The 14,492-nt window shown below is 44.1% G+C and overlaps 1 protein-coding gene across 2 annotated transcripts in view; it reads left to right on the top strand.

Annotated features, from left to right (window-relative positions):
- gria4a (glutamate receptor, ionotropic, AMPA 4a) overlaps window positions 1-14,492 on the top strand; it is a gene marked incomplete at both ends in the record, with an annotated part of 217,307 nt that overhangs the window by 132,313 nt on the left and 70,502 nt on the right. For both annotated transcript variants that reach the window (XM_084444275.1, XM_084444274.1), the window contains one exon: window positions 9,489-9,695. In XM_084444275.1, the coding sequence (XP_084300401.1) occupies window positions 9,489-9,695 (207 nt within the window). The remainder of the gene's footprint in view (window positions 1-9,488; window positions 9,696-14,492) is intronic.

Genomic DNA, 14,492 nt, shown 5'->3' with positions numbered 1-14,492 from the left:
CCTGGCTGTCTGTTGATCTTTAGCAGCTAACTCAGAAAGCATAGCACTGATTGGAGTTGTGTTCAGGTTAGCCAATGCATGCACCGAATCTGAGTGCAGGTCTGATAACTCGTGTTGAGCAAACTTTTCCCTCCTTTTTTCCAGTTGCAAAAGCCTCCCTTGGCAAATGAACTGTCAACTGTGGAGTTGGCGGTGCACAAATCCCTTCGCTATTGCTTGGCTGCAGACAAGCAAAGCACAGAGTCTGTTTTTGCAACATAATGCAGCCATTGCCATTTTTCAAACCATCCTCGCTGAAATGATCTCTCATAATGCTCTGTGGCGAATCGTCTTCCAGGAAAGTTAATGTTTGGCTGAAAGGGCACCTCGTGATCCCCAACACTGGCGCTGGGTCTAGGCATCCCAGCGTGGGTAGATTTGGCACTAGTCATCTGTTTTCCCCCGCGGGCTCCATTTCTGCTGCAGTGTTGTTGTTACCATCGACGTCTTCCTCCTCGGTAACACTGTCGATAGCAGGCCTACTTGTTTTTGACTTTTTTACATAAACATTAGTGAAAAAGTCAGTCAGTCTTTTCTGCTTGCAGCTTGCTATTGCTGATTTTTCTCGTGTGCGATGCAAGCTCATAAAGTAGGAGTCTCATTAACAAATCATTTTAATCATTTAAATATTTTTTCCCACACACCCCTACAACGCAATTTACACATAATAAGTTAATTTATTCATAAATACGTTTTTTTCGTTTGAATTTTTAGGTTATTGCTGAGTGTATGATCGTACAGCCTGGAGCCACCAGGGGGGGCTGCAGCCCCCCTCTTCCCGCGCTTATGCCGGTGCTTGTCCTGGTGTCGCGGCTCTGGGATCACTTTGTCATTTACCCTGCAAACTGCCTGGCTAGCTCAGTCCGTCAGATCCTCAGGATTGTACGTTCGAGCCCCACGTTGGGTACGGCTATGCATTTTATTGTACACGGTACTCGTATTGTGTACTGTACATAGGACAAAATAGGCAATATGTACTTGCTTATGTTATTTGAAGCCTAGTGTACAGGGCGAGTAGAAACTGGTCAGAGATCTATGCTTAAACCACCCACCAGGGACATCTCTCTGCTTCCTCTCGTGTTCACTCTCCATGACAGAAACGAAACACGAGGGCCTCGTTCCACTGAAATACATCCTTCCTCCCTCCCTTCCCATCAAAAAATCCCTGATCTGATTGAATCAGAAGGAAGAGCAAAGTTTTTCACTTGTCCTGTCACTGTAGACCAGAGCAATCATGGACGGGGGAGGATTTAGAATGGGACCAAGACTTCAACCAATCACTAGGAGAGGGACCAAGCCTTCAACCAATCACTAGGAGAGGGCAGAGGGGAACCTGGGAATGGTAGCAGTTTCACCAGGGCCCTGTTCCAAGAAACAGGATTATTGGGCTATTAAGATCCCATATGGAACTAAAAAAATAATCATGCACGAATAGAGAGGTTCTTTTAAGAAGACTTTTTACAAACCGACAAAACCCTCTTTGACTTTCCCCGATATATGAAAAAAATGGAGAATGACATGAGCCATATTTTGCCAGAACTTGTGCGTTTACAGTCCCATATACTGTAGACTATGCACTGGCTTGCGTTTTATTAGCCTACCTGCAGTTTCATGTAGGCTGTGGTGTGGGTGATGCGGAGAACCAAGTAAAAACGCTCATTTTTTATTCTATTTTAAAATCTTTATTGTTGATTTATTAGACTACCTCCCATTCCTAGGAGAAAAAAGAAGTAGAGAAGTAGGCTGCATTTTGGTTGAAATGTTATAGCACCAATGCCTGGCAAACAATGACATTATAGGCCTACTGAAATACTTTTTTTCTTATTGCCTACCTCTCCACATTGAGCTTCACTTTTTCCATCTTAATATGTTTATCTTAATCTCTAGTTCTAAACTCCTCTTGTATAGAGACATCACATTGTCTACTACAACCTGAAACTATAAAAAATTATAGCCTACATTTGCTTTATTTAAGCATCCCTTGCAATGCTCATGGGTTGCAGCTGAAAGAATAAGATATAGGCTATAATCGCTTTACACACCATAAGAATATTGGCCAATGATTTAGCCTACTTGTGTTCATGAGTTTATGTGTTGCAAATGTGTTGCGCCTGGATTATATGGTTCATATTTCTGTCAAATATTGCTCCTCTTGTGTAAATTGCCGTGGACGGAACTTGGTTATGCGTATTGTTTGCCTTCCATGGCCGTGTCCCAATACCTATACTAAAGTATGCGATTGGTCATTTCGTGCGAATACAGTACCTCCCCTTTTACTGTGAACGAGGGTACTGTAGATTGGACCAGCTGGGTAGACTTAACGAGTTCATAGCCACTGTAGTGGTACCGTTTATTCGTAATCGCGGTTGTTTGGTTTACTCAAGCGAGCTAGCAAAAAGTTAGCCTGGATATGTTGAGCTAGCTTCGTAGTACAGGGCCCAGTCTGAGTTCAGCCCAGACAAAACGTTGCAAAATGGTTATTGAAACTAAAACGGTAATGCGTTGAACACCCTGTGTGCAAGCGCTGCACCTATAGCAGCTGAGCAATTAGAACGGGGTTTATATATCAGTCTGCTGATTGGGTAACACCTCTGACACGCCCACCAAACGAGACACACCTGCTGCCCGTTGCACACCGTTTCACACTGCTTTGAGGAAATGTGTCATTCAACCCGGAAAACCATAGCAAAACGGAGCACAATGTTTTGAGATTAAACTCACCCCAGGAGTTAAAGAGGGGGTGACGTGGAAGGGGCGGGGCCTCACTAATGATTGACAAGCCAAGACAGGGGATTGCACAATAATATCATGATGATGCTTTGTAATGTCATTTTTTTCCTAGCTTTTTATTTCCATGTTGTATGTTTTGTGTGAAAACTGAAAGATATGTGTTGTATCAAAAAATAGTATATATGTATAGTTTTACTGTCTGTTCCTACCATTTCCCTGTCTTTCTCTCTCTCTCCCTCTCCCTCCTTTTTCTCTGCCTCTTTCTCTCTTCTCTTTTCCCTCCCCATCTCTCTCTCTCCCTCTCTTTTCACCGTGTCAGTGGGCCATGGCTAATATTACCTCAGCCACCTCCTCCTCTTTGCAGCCACTGATGAGGAAGCCGTTGCTACGTCACTGAAGACTTACAGACAGACAGACAGACAGACAGACAGCCCCGAAGCGGACGGACACAGCGACCACAGACACGCTGGCCCTCTATGGCTCCCACATTCACTGAGGAGAGAGAGGACAGACAGACAGACGAACATGCCTCCAGGCCTCTGTTCCACAGACTTTATCTCTCCATCTATTGCTCTGTAAATTTGCTTAGTCAAGGCTTTCCTCCCGTCAGTGTCCACAGGTGGTGTAGTCCACTATGGAGCAGACTGGAGTGCAAATAAGAGCCACAAAATGTACAGGTATTTAGGAATATTTTGCCTTTTTTTGTGATTTTTTTGTTGTTGTTGGACGAACTGGGAATTTGGGGAATTTTTGTGCAGAGCATCGATAAAGAAACCTGATTTGGGATGAAAAGAGCTGGGATGGAAGGAAGAGCATCCCTCTCACAGTAAAATATGTCTAATGGTCCGTAGAAAGCCTGAGCGGAAGCAGGAAGCGCTGTCCCCACCTTAAATCGGAATAAATATGTACAGTAGTTAAGAGTGTGAGACATTATTTCTTGATCCTGTTTGAATTGTGCCATGACCATACACATATGATGTCAATTTAGTCGAGAAAGCTGCAGTTAGCCGTAAAACTCTAAAGCAGTTTTTCCAGAATGAGTTTAAGTATTAAAAGAGGTGAACATCAACTGCTGCAGCTATGCGAAAGGAGAGTCAGTCAGCTCCGTAAGAGCTGGCATGTGAGATTGCCTCTGTAAGGTTTTAGTGAGTGTTAAACAAGTATATTGTCAGCTAGCTAATATTACTTGCGAGTTAACAGAGATTAGTAAAATGTCTGTTTTAAATTGACAAACATACTGTATGTGTATGGTCATGGCACAATTCAAACGGGATCAATAAAAGATTTGTCTCTCACCGTTGACTACCATTCATATTTTTCATATTCCAGGGGTTTTTCGCTTCCTGCCTCCGCTTAGATGTCATGTTTGTCTTTGTGTCTTGTCACTGCTCAACAGCATAGCATCTCCATGACTGTTATCCCGTTGTCTGTGCAGTCTTTGTTAGATGTTGGGTTGTATCCTCTTTTCTGAAGTGTAATCTCGATGTAGAAAGAGAGATTTTGGCTTCAGCAATTACAGCTAGATGGTATTATGATGTGTAACTGAGCCCTAGATTCAGATGCATCGATTCAGCTGGTTATTTTAATTTGATATTCAGTAGAATTGATCAGTGCTACCCAGAGGCCAGAATGCGGCAGTCACGGATGTATGATGTCATCTTAGAGCATCAGACCTCAAGCTCTCTGAAGCCTCTCTCTCTCTCTTTCCTTTTCTCTCTCTCCCTCTCTCTCTCTCCCTCTCTTTTTCTCTCTATCTCCTTTTCTCTCTCACCCTCTCTCTCTATCTATCATTCTCTATCCCTTTTTTTCATATGGATGGAGGGATGTGATTCAATGTTGAGTAACAGACACACATTGATCAGATAGGATCCAGTTGTGCAGAACCCCCCCCGCACACAGACACACACACACTGACAGACTCATCAGGGTCTAACATAGACACACCCGAACGTCCCTGACACAGTCACAGTAACATGTCATTCACTCATGCCTACACACACCCAGTCTCACAGACCAGGGAAGGCCACACACACAAACACCTACACACTCTCCGGTAGGGATGCGCATCGAAAACCGGTTCTTGTTGAGAACCGGTTCCCAGTGAATCAATTCCTTGGAATCGTAAGCCAAAATCCTTAACGATTCCGCTATCGATTCCTGTCGTTGCTGCACATGCACGATGACGTCGCACGCACGCTGCCTTGTTTTGTTTTATTAGACTGCGGTAGAAGAGGCCAGCAAAATGTCGTCTAGGCATAAACGTTCAAAAGTGTGGTTACATTTCACTCGACAAGATGACACGGCCACTTGCAATGCTTGCAAACGTATATCATCAAAGGGGGGAAATACTACAAATATGCAAAAACATTTGGCCACACAGCATGCGATAACTTTGCAGGAATGTCCCGTTTTTGATGCGCTCGAGGGTGACAACAGCAGCGCAGCTAACGTTAGTGTAGTCGAAGGTAAACTCCTCCAGAGTCCCTGTCTATTGTGTTAGTGCCATTTGTTTAATTGTGTAAACCAGCTTTCACTATATGAATAATCTCCATTTCCATCCATGTAATTTAGATGATGACGTTCAGAGTCAGGCTGGTGGCCTGGTCGGTCTGGGTCAGAGGCTACTTCTTGTAGAAGTAGTAGAATTGTTAATTCTCCATACAGTTGATGGTTGCAGACTTCACTTGATTGTATTTGTTGCCAGTTGCCGCTGCTAGTTTTATTTTTGTCAGCTCAGCTCATATACCCTTTTAAAATGGAAGGAGCGTTGTAATTTCTACAAGTAACATGTTAGACTGTTATTGGATTTAAAATTCAACAGAATGATTCATGTTTTATTTATCTTTTTCTATAGAAAAAAATACAGATTTGTTTATGTCAGTTTTATTTTTAGTTCAAGGTGAATACACCTAAAAAAAACAGCACTGTAGCCTAATTGGCATGTTCAACGTATACATAAAAGAAAATTAATGTTAATAAACCTGTTTGTACTCTTTTGCCCAATGAGAATCGATAAGAGAATCGATAAGGAATCGGGTCGATAAGCAGAATCGAAAATGGAATCGGAATCGCTAAACTCTTATCAATATCCATCCCTACTCTCCGGTGGACCACACACTGATACACCTGCACCATGACTAAACACACACACATGCACGCGCACACACACACACACACACACACTCCCTCTCTCTCTGGTGGACCACACACTGCGGCTAAGCACACACACACACTCACACTGCCACAAAATAGTCTGTGACTACTGATAAAAAAAAGGTTTAGATGTTAAGTATTAGCGGTGACTGGTGTGTGTATGTGTATGTTTAGTCATGGTGCAGGTGTATCAATGTGTGGCCCACCAGAGTGTGTGTGTGTGTGTGTGCGCGCATGTGTGTTAGTGTGTTTGTGTGTGTGTGAATATGTGTGTGACTACCTTGTGTGTGTGTGTGTGTGTGTGTGTGTGTGCGCACATTGATAACCCCCACCCCCCTCAAAGTTACCTTTACAATGTACAAAGTTACAATTTGAGTGACAGATTCATCGCAAACCGTTTTTCTTTCCACATCTCTGAAGTGTTGATTTCTAGTGCAGCTCGGACCGTATCTCACTGCATCTGTAGACGGGATCCCGTCGTATCTCAGGACGCGCCGGGCCGCTGTCAGGCCAACATGTATCCGGGTGACGTAATGGTCTGTGGTTATGACTGGGTAAAAGAATGGTCTGTGGTTATGACTGGGTAAAAGAATGGTCTGTCGTTATGACTGGGTAAAAGAATAGTCTGTCGTTATGAGGGGGTAAAAGAATGGTTGTGTATTTTCTGCTAGTTAGCTAACTAGCTTGTCATTGATGTCATACATATCCAATATTGGATTGTTTTCAATTTATTTTTAATAAAATATGTCTATACAATCTTGCCCACACTAGCTAGATAAAATGTTAGGCTAGCTAGCTAACGTAGTTTGAATAGAACTGAACTGTACAAAGCAGCTGTAGAGATTGTGAGTTCCCCAAACGTTGGGAGCTAGCTAGCTGGCTAACGGTCGTGGACAAGACTGGTACTGTAGCTAATAATCGTGGACAGGATTTTTCATTTCTATAGACATATTTTTTAATCAAATTAATTAGAAATGTTGTTATTATATGTTTACTGATAAGCTAGCAACAAAAAAAAGTCACAAAATGGTATTAGATAATCAGACTTCTTAAACCGGACACATTTTGGCCTGGCACCTCCCCGCGGAGATGAATGAGACGGAGTAGGACGGTGCCAACCCCCCCTACCCCCCCCCCCCCCCACACACACACACGTTCGTTTGAGAACAAGGTCGTCAGATAACCGCTAGTCTAGAGGGATCTCCACAGCCGATGGGGTGGAATATGGGCCGAGTGCGTCGGGCTCCTCCGCTTGGGGGGGGGCAGAGGCAGGCGCTGGGGGGCATTGTTCTGTCTGGCTGCTCTCTGTTCTGGGCTGGCGTAAGGCTGCACACTGACTCATACGGAGTCGAAGCGGGACGAGACCAGGGAGATTGCTGCTGTTTTGTATGATAAGGAGATTGGGGGGGGGGGGGGCATATTTTTTATCGCTGTGACAACGTATAAAATGTAATAGTGTTTGGCCCGGAGATGAAAGGTGCTGGCTAACTGGCTGTGGTGCACTGTGTGCTGTTTTATGTTCCATGATGCTGGCTGTGGTACTCTACAGTATGATATGACAATAACTGTAATGCTGCAGTCATGTTTTTTTTAATGTTAGGACTGTATTCTTTTGAAGTATGCCCAATTCTCTAACTATTTGATGTTGTCTTGTTATTTTAACATCTCGCTGGTTAAGCCAGGCTTTTGAACTGTACATGTTATGAATGTAAGTGAATGTCTTAAATAATGTGTCTATCGCAGTATGTTCCTCTGAAAGGTAATTTTAATCATTGTTATTTCCGTGGATTTTTCCATGAGTGTGCCTATTATAAAGTCCTCCTGTTACCCCGTGTCCTTTGATTAATGTGATATAAGAGTTTAATGCCTTCCATTTCGGAGGATTAGCGAGAACAGTGCCTCGGGCGTTTGATCACCTGCTTGTGTCTGGAACTCACAGACCCTGATTGATATGGGTGTCATTTGTGTGTGGGTGTGTGCGTTTGTGTGTGTCTGGTGAAAGAGAGGTGTGTGTGTGTGTGTGTGTGAGAGAGGTGCATGTGTGCACATGTGAGGGCATGCATGTGTGTGCATGCATGTGTGTGTGTGTGTGTATGACAAGCCTCTGTGAGAGGTGTGTGTATGTGTGAGAGAGAGGTATGTGTGTGTCTGTTTGTATTACAGTAGAGGTGTGTGTATGTGTGTGTGTAAGATAGTGGTATGTGTGTGTGTCTGTGTATTACAGTAGAGGTGTGTGTGATTTTGTGTGTGAGAGAGAAAGGTATATGTGTGTGTATCTGTGTGTTACAGTAGAGGTGTGTGTATGTGGAAAAACTGAGATGGGGGATAGACAGATATGTGTCTGTGCGTGTGTGTATTACAGTAGAGGCGTGTGTGTGTATGTGTATTATAGTAGAAGTGTGTGTGTGTATTATAGAAGAGGTGGTGTGTGTAGGTGTGTGTGTGTCTGCGTGTATGTGTGTGTGTGCGTGTGTATGTGTGTGTGTGTATGCGTGTGCATGCGTGCGTGTGTCATCTCTTCATCTCCTCTCCCATCTCACTCACTCCTCTTTTCCCCTATCTCAGTTTTTCCTGCTCTTATAGTAACTCATTTGTGCAGTCAGGTGTGTGTGTGTGTGTGTGTATGACACCGGCGCATTGATATAAAACACCCCTCCTAACACAACAGCCTTTTAAAGCAGCCTGTAATATATCGTTTAGCTGCTATAATACACAACACACGTTCTGTTACCACATCTGTCCAGCTTGGGAAGGCTCTCTCTCTCTCTCTCTCTCACCCCTGACTGTACACACCTGGTCGGTCACCATCTAATCTCAACACCAGACCCATCAGAGTTCTTTTGCTGATACACTACATACAGTAAGCCATGCTAACTACGTTACTGCATGCTGCAGATCTCTCTATGGGACTAGGACATTTCATGCAAAAATCTGTTTTTTAAATCCTGGCAATTCATTGGTAGCACCAGAATCCCGGCGATACCAATCAGTAATGACTTTCGCGATCAGGTGTTCCCACCCATAGATATGCCCCGCCCATCTAACCCGGGCTAGTGTCTCACAACCTACAACCTGTCACTCTTTCAATTTTGACCCGTCGATATGCTCTCAGAACACCAGCTTGGGCGACGAAGTAGCACAGACTCTATTCTGTATTATCAATGCCAATTGTGAGGCAACTCAAGTGCACTTAAAGAATACTACCAAGTAAATACTCAGGAGTTAATTGATTGCTGGTAATTGAGGCGGGCGTGTCCCTCTGTGTGTCAGGAGGGGCCCTACGTGATGCTGAAGAAGAACTGGGAGATGTAATTGAGGCGGGCGTGTCCCTCTGTGTGTTAGGAGGGGCCCTACGTGATGGTGTCCCTCTGTGTGTTATGAGGGGTAATTGAGGCGGTCGTGTCCCTGTGTGTGTTAGGAGGGGTAATTGAGGCGGGCGTGTCCCTGTGTGTGTTAGGAGGGGCCCTACGTGATGCTGTCCCTCTGTGTGTTAGGAGGGGCCCTACGTGATGCTGAAGAAGAACTGGGAGATGTAATTGAGGCGGGCGTGTCCCTGTGTGTGTTAGGAGGGGCCCTACGTGATGCTGAAGAAGAACTGGGAGATGTACGAGGGGAACGAGCAGTTCGAGGGCTACTGCGTGGACCTGGCCTCCGAGATCGCCAAGCACATCGGCATCAAGTACAAGATCTCCATCGTGCCCGACGGCAAGTACGGCGCCCGCGACCCCGAGACCAAGATCTGGAACGGCATGGTGGGAGAGCTGGTGTACGGGGTAAGAACAGGGGGGGAGGGGTGGAGGGGTGGAGGGATACGGTGTTAGAACAGGGGGGGAGGGGTGGAGGGATACGGTGTTAGAACAGGGGAGGAGGGGTGGAGGGATACGGTGTTAGAACAGGGGGGGAGGGGTGGAGGGATACGGTGTTAGAACAGGGGGGGAGGGGTGAAGGGTAGCTGTAGCTCAGGAGGTAGAGCGGGTCGTCCAATGATCGTAGGGTCGGCGGTTCGAATCCCGGCTTCTCGTCTCTCCATATGTTGAAGTGTCCTTGAGCAAGACGCTGAACCCCAAATTGCTCCCAATGAGCAGGCTAGCACCTTTCATGGCCACTAGTGTGTGAATGTGTGTGTGAATGGGTGAATGAGAGGCCATTATACAGCTCTTTGAAAAAAGCGCTATATAAGTACAGTCCATTTACCATGGAGGGAGAGTACAGTGTTAGAACAGGGGGAGGAAGGATGGAGGGAGAGTACGGTGTTAGAACAGGGGGAGGAAGGATGGAGGGAGAGTACAGTGTAGACACTTGTTTGGATAAAAGCGTCTGCTAAAAATGACTAACGTAATATAACATAATGTAATTTAATGGGTAAGAACAGAGGAGGGGAAGGGCAGAGGGAGGAAGAGTAGGGGTGGATGGATGAAAAGATGGCTAGAACAATATATGGAAAGATGGATGACAAATAGACAGATATAGATAGATAGATAGATAGATAGATAGATAGATAGATAGATAGATAGATAGATAGATATGTGAAAACGTAGAATAGATAAGTTGGTCCATCTTGTTAAACGTGTCTATGCTACGTTTGAGCCTTGCTCAAGCATAATACACCTGTTAAAAAAATTTAAATAAAGCATTTCTATATACCAGCTTTGCATGCATGGAAGCGCTAGGGCAGCAATTCCCCTGAACGCCTGCGCGCTCATGCATGCAGGGGTATTGGGTATGCGGAGCGTGGCCACTAAGCGCCGTCCGAGTAGCTCCACTCCTGGGTCAAGTCTCGTAAATTAGCCTGATCCCTGTGTCCACGTCTATCCCCTGTGTTGATGTGGATGGTGCTTGTGTACACTGTGAATAGCTAGCTAGCTTGTATTCTAAGATTACCTAATGCTAGGACGCTAGCTAATGCTAGGATGCTAGCATTACCTAGTGTTAGACTATGAGCTAGCTAACACTAGCTAGCTAATGCGAACAGTAGCTATAAGAGCAGTAGCTAACGTTAGCTAATAGTAATAACAGTAAGAATGTGAGGTAGTTCGCTAGCTAGTAGTGTTGTTTGCCAGTTGCTTTTAAAACGGTGTTGTTGTTTGCTAGTTTCACTAGCTAGTTTTGCACTCGGTTTTGTCTCACCAACGCTGTTTGACCTACCCAGCCCACCCTCAAAAGTGTTTGTAAATCTATACCCCTCTTCTATCACATGTTCCAAAATGAACAACCACCCAAAAACTCAGATTTCTGCTGCTATTTCACGTTTTGAAAAACGTGTGTATTCTACGTTTAAGCATGGCTAAAATGTGAAATTGAGCCATTTCAACAAGTGCATCTATTCTACATTTTACTCGGGATATCGGGCTGCACAGCCACACCGGAGCAAAGTGGACAGATGAATAATATGCTCTGAGTTAGTCGCCACATTCACAGTCATGTCTAATTATAGTTCTGTTCTGGCACACAGAATGATTTTGCATCCATAGCTCCTTTCCTGGCTGTCTTCTCACTCTCTCTCCCTCTTTTTCTCTCTCTTGTTCCCTCTCTCTTGTTCTCTCTCTATACATCTCTCTCACACATTTCCTTCAGATGCTGTTAATGTATCTGTCTTATACTCTCTCCTGTTTTCTTAAACTTCTCTGATGTCCTTCATCCACTCTTTTCGCCAGAGAGAATGTTTTGATTCGGTATGCAGCTCTGTCTTTGTTGTTGTAAACTGTAAACAGTGTTTTGTTTGGAAGTGGCTCAGAAGTATGAATTCCAACATGGATGTTTTTGAATCTCTTCTGTCTCCTGGACGGCTTGTCGTCTGTGTTCCCTCTGCGACTGTCGTGAACAGTGTTGGGAGTAACTGATTCCAAAGTAACGGATTGCTGTAATCAGATGACTTTTTCCAGTAACTCGTAATGTAGGCCTAAGGGATTACACATGAATTTCCAGTTATCAGATTACAGCTACTGACCTAATAAAATGGGATTACCTTGATCTACTGTACAGTTGGGAGCCCCTGGGGGTAGTAAGGGTTAGGGTTAGGGTAGTAACCTTACCCACGGGATCTCAACGTACCGTCTGTGGCATTCCACACCACCGCTCGCATGCCCATAGAGGGAGAAGTAATACTACTCATTGACCCATTGCTGATGCCTTTTCTGACACATTAGATAAACTTGTTTTCAAACTCCTTGTTCTCCGTCTGGTTGTAAGTTAATTATTACGAACATAACCTATCTATCTACAGTATCTATCTATGTAGCTGTCGTCGGGTCTATATTTGTTAACTCATATGGAACAAGGTATTTGTATTTATTTATTTATTTGTGAAGGGACAATGCACATCAATCCATAGTACAATACTATATATGAGCCAGATTTAGCCCAAATGGAATCGGGACAAGAGGTTTTACACAGTAGGCTAGCTAACTAGCTAGCTAGCAGAGTGTTCTCATATGGAACATGGCATCAGGACAAGTAAGCTAGCTAACGGAGCTGACTAGAGATGTGTTTGAAATGGTTCACTCACTGCCTATTCCCTATGTAGTGTTACCCATATAGTGAACTACATTAGGAATTCTTAAATGGTTTTCGGACACTAAATGGAACATCATTGTGTCGGATATTCATGGCCGCAAGCAAGCAGACCAACACTATCATGTAAACAACCCGAGCACTTATGGCAGCAGGTTGAAATATCAGGTAGTATTCAGTTTCCATGTTCAGTTGAATGTTGAATCCCAAATAAATGGTTGGAATTCTAATGATGCGTAAGTGTGGTTTTGTCAACTTAAGGGCTGTCTGCTAATAGCTCACGACAGTCGGTGGCTAAAAAGTTAGCTAACGTTGCAACAATGATTCCTGTCGCTATTTTGATGCTGTTGGTTCAACTTCTGTTTCTCGGGCAGGAACGGAGACAAACTCAAACTCACATTAGCAGCAAAACAGCTACATCCACAAAACACAACCATCATCCATGTGACACAGTGGTCATGGGTCAGCTAGCTAGCTAACTACTGTACCAGTTAGCTACCAACTACGTGGACACAGGCTGATCTACTGTACAAAATTGGACCCAGGACTGTACAATACTATACTAAAATAGGCCTACTTAGTAAAATACTTACCAGTTGTAGAAGTGACAGCAAAAGAAGGAAGTGATTTGCTAACTCTGGATCTCGTCGAGGGTCAAAATCTCAATAGAGAATTTTGCTTATAGACTATGCCAATGTACACAATATACAATACTATGTACAATATACACAATATAATTAAAATAATATACTAGTTTAAACTATAGGCAGTTATAGCCTAGACCACAGCTATAGTCTAGAGATAGATAGCCTACTGTAGATAGATATGTTCGTAATAATTAAATTATATACAGATGGAGAAAAAAGATGTGTTAGTTAATGTCCGGGTATAATTGGCAATAATGAGTGATCTTTACTCATGGCGACTATGTCAATTTTGTATGGATCCACACCTCCGATCAAACATATTTTTTCTTAGTATCTTGATGAACCCATACTGCGCTCAGCTACACTAGCCAGTGCCCCGTCTTCAAAGCTACTTCCGGGGTTTATGAATAAGGTCTGATGCTGCGTTCCATTTGTATCGGAGCTGGGGATTTAGTGCCCGGGATGGCGTCACATCCCAGTTGAATTCCAGAAACAAAATGCAAAACCCTCACTTTCCCCCAATCTTTGTAGTTCTAGGCAAGTTAGCTATTGTTAGCCATTGTTAGCAATACTATGTTATTTTGCGCATATATCGGACATCACGTCTTGACCCGATGTCAGTTACTGAGGTAGATACTGTAGATAGATATGTTCGAAATGAGAGAACAAGGTAATAATAACAACTAGTGCTGCGAGCAGCAGTGAGCGGGCCCTCGCACCCCACGCGGGTCGGGGTGTGGCGCCGTTAAAGGGTGTGCTATTTCGGTGTCCAGTACTGAGAGAAACTTCCTGTCACCAGTAGGTGGCGCTCTAGGCGTGAATCAATACCGAAGCATAGATGTGTTCAGGACGGTACCTTGATGAAGCGTGAGAAATGTTGAGTTAATCGGATAACGTATGTAGGAGTTATGAGGACTTCCTGTTTCACCAGTAGGTGGCGCTGTAAGTGTGACTCAATACCGACACATAGATGGGTTCAGAAGACCACCTTCATGAAGCGTCAGCAATTTGTTGCAAGTCGGATGATGTATGCAGGAGTTATGAGGACTTCCTGTTTCACCAATAGGTGGCGCTATAAGTATGAAGCAATACTGACACATAGATGTGTTCAGGACAGAACCGTCATGAAGCGTGAGATAAATCGGACAAATCGGATAATGTATGGAGGAGTTATGAGGACTTCCTGTTTCACCAATAGGTGGCGCTATAAGTATGACGCAATACTGACACATAGATGTGTTCAGGACAGAACCGTCATGAAGCGTGAGACATATCGGACAAATCGGATAATGTATGGAGGAGTTATGAGGACTTCCTGTTTCACCAATAGGTGGCGCTATAAGTATGACGCAATACTGACACATAGATGTGTTCAGGACAGAACCCTCATGAAGCGTGAGATATATCGGACAA

The sequence above is a fragment of the Borostomias antarcticus genome (assembly GCF_949987555.1).
Source record: "Borostomias antarcticus genome assembly, chromosome: 1".
Taxonomy (NCBI): domain Eukaryota; kingdom Metazoa; phylum Chordata; class Actinopteri; order Stomiiformes; family Stomiidae; genus Borostomias; species Borostomias antarcticus.
Note: the sequence above shows the minus strand (reverse complement) of the source record. Positions and strands in the feature narration are given on the sequence as shown.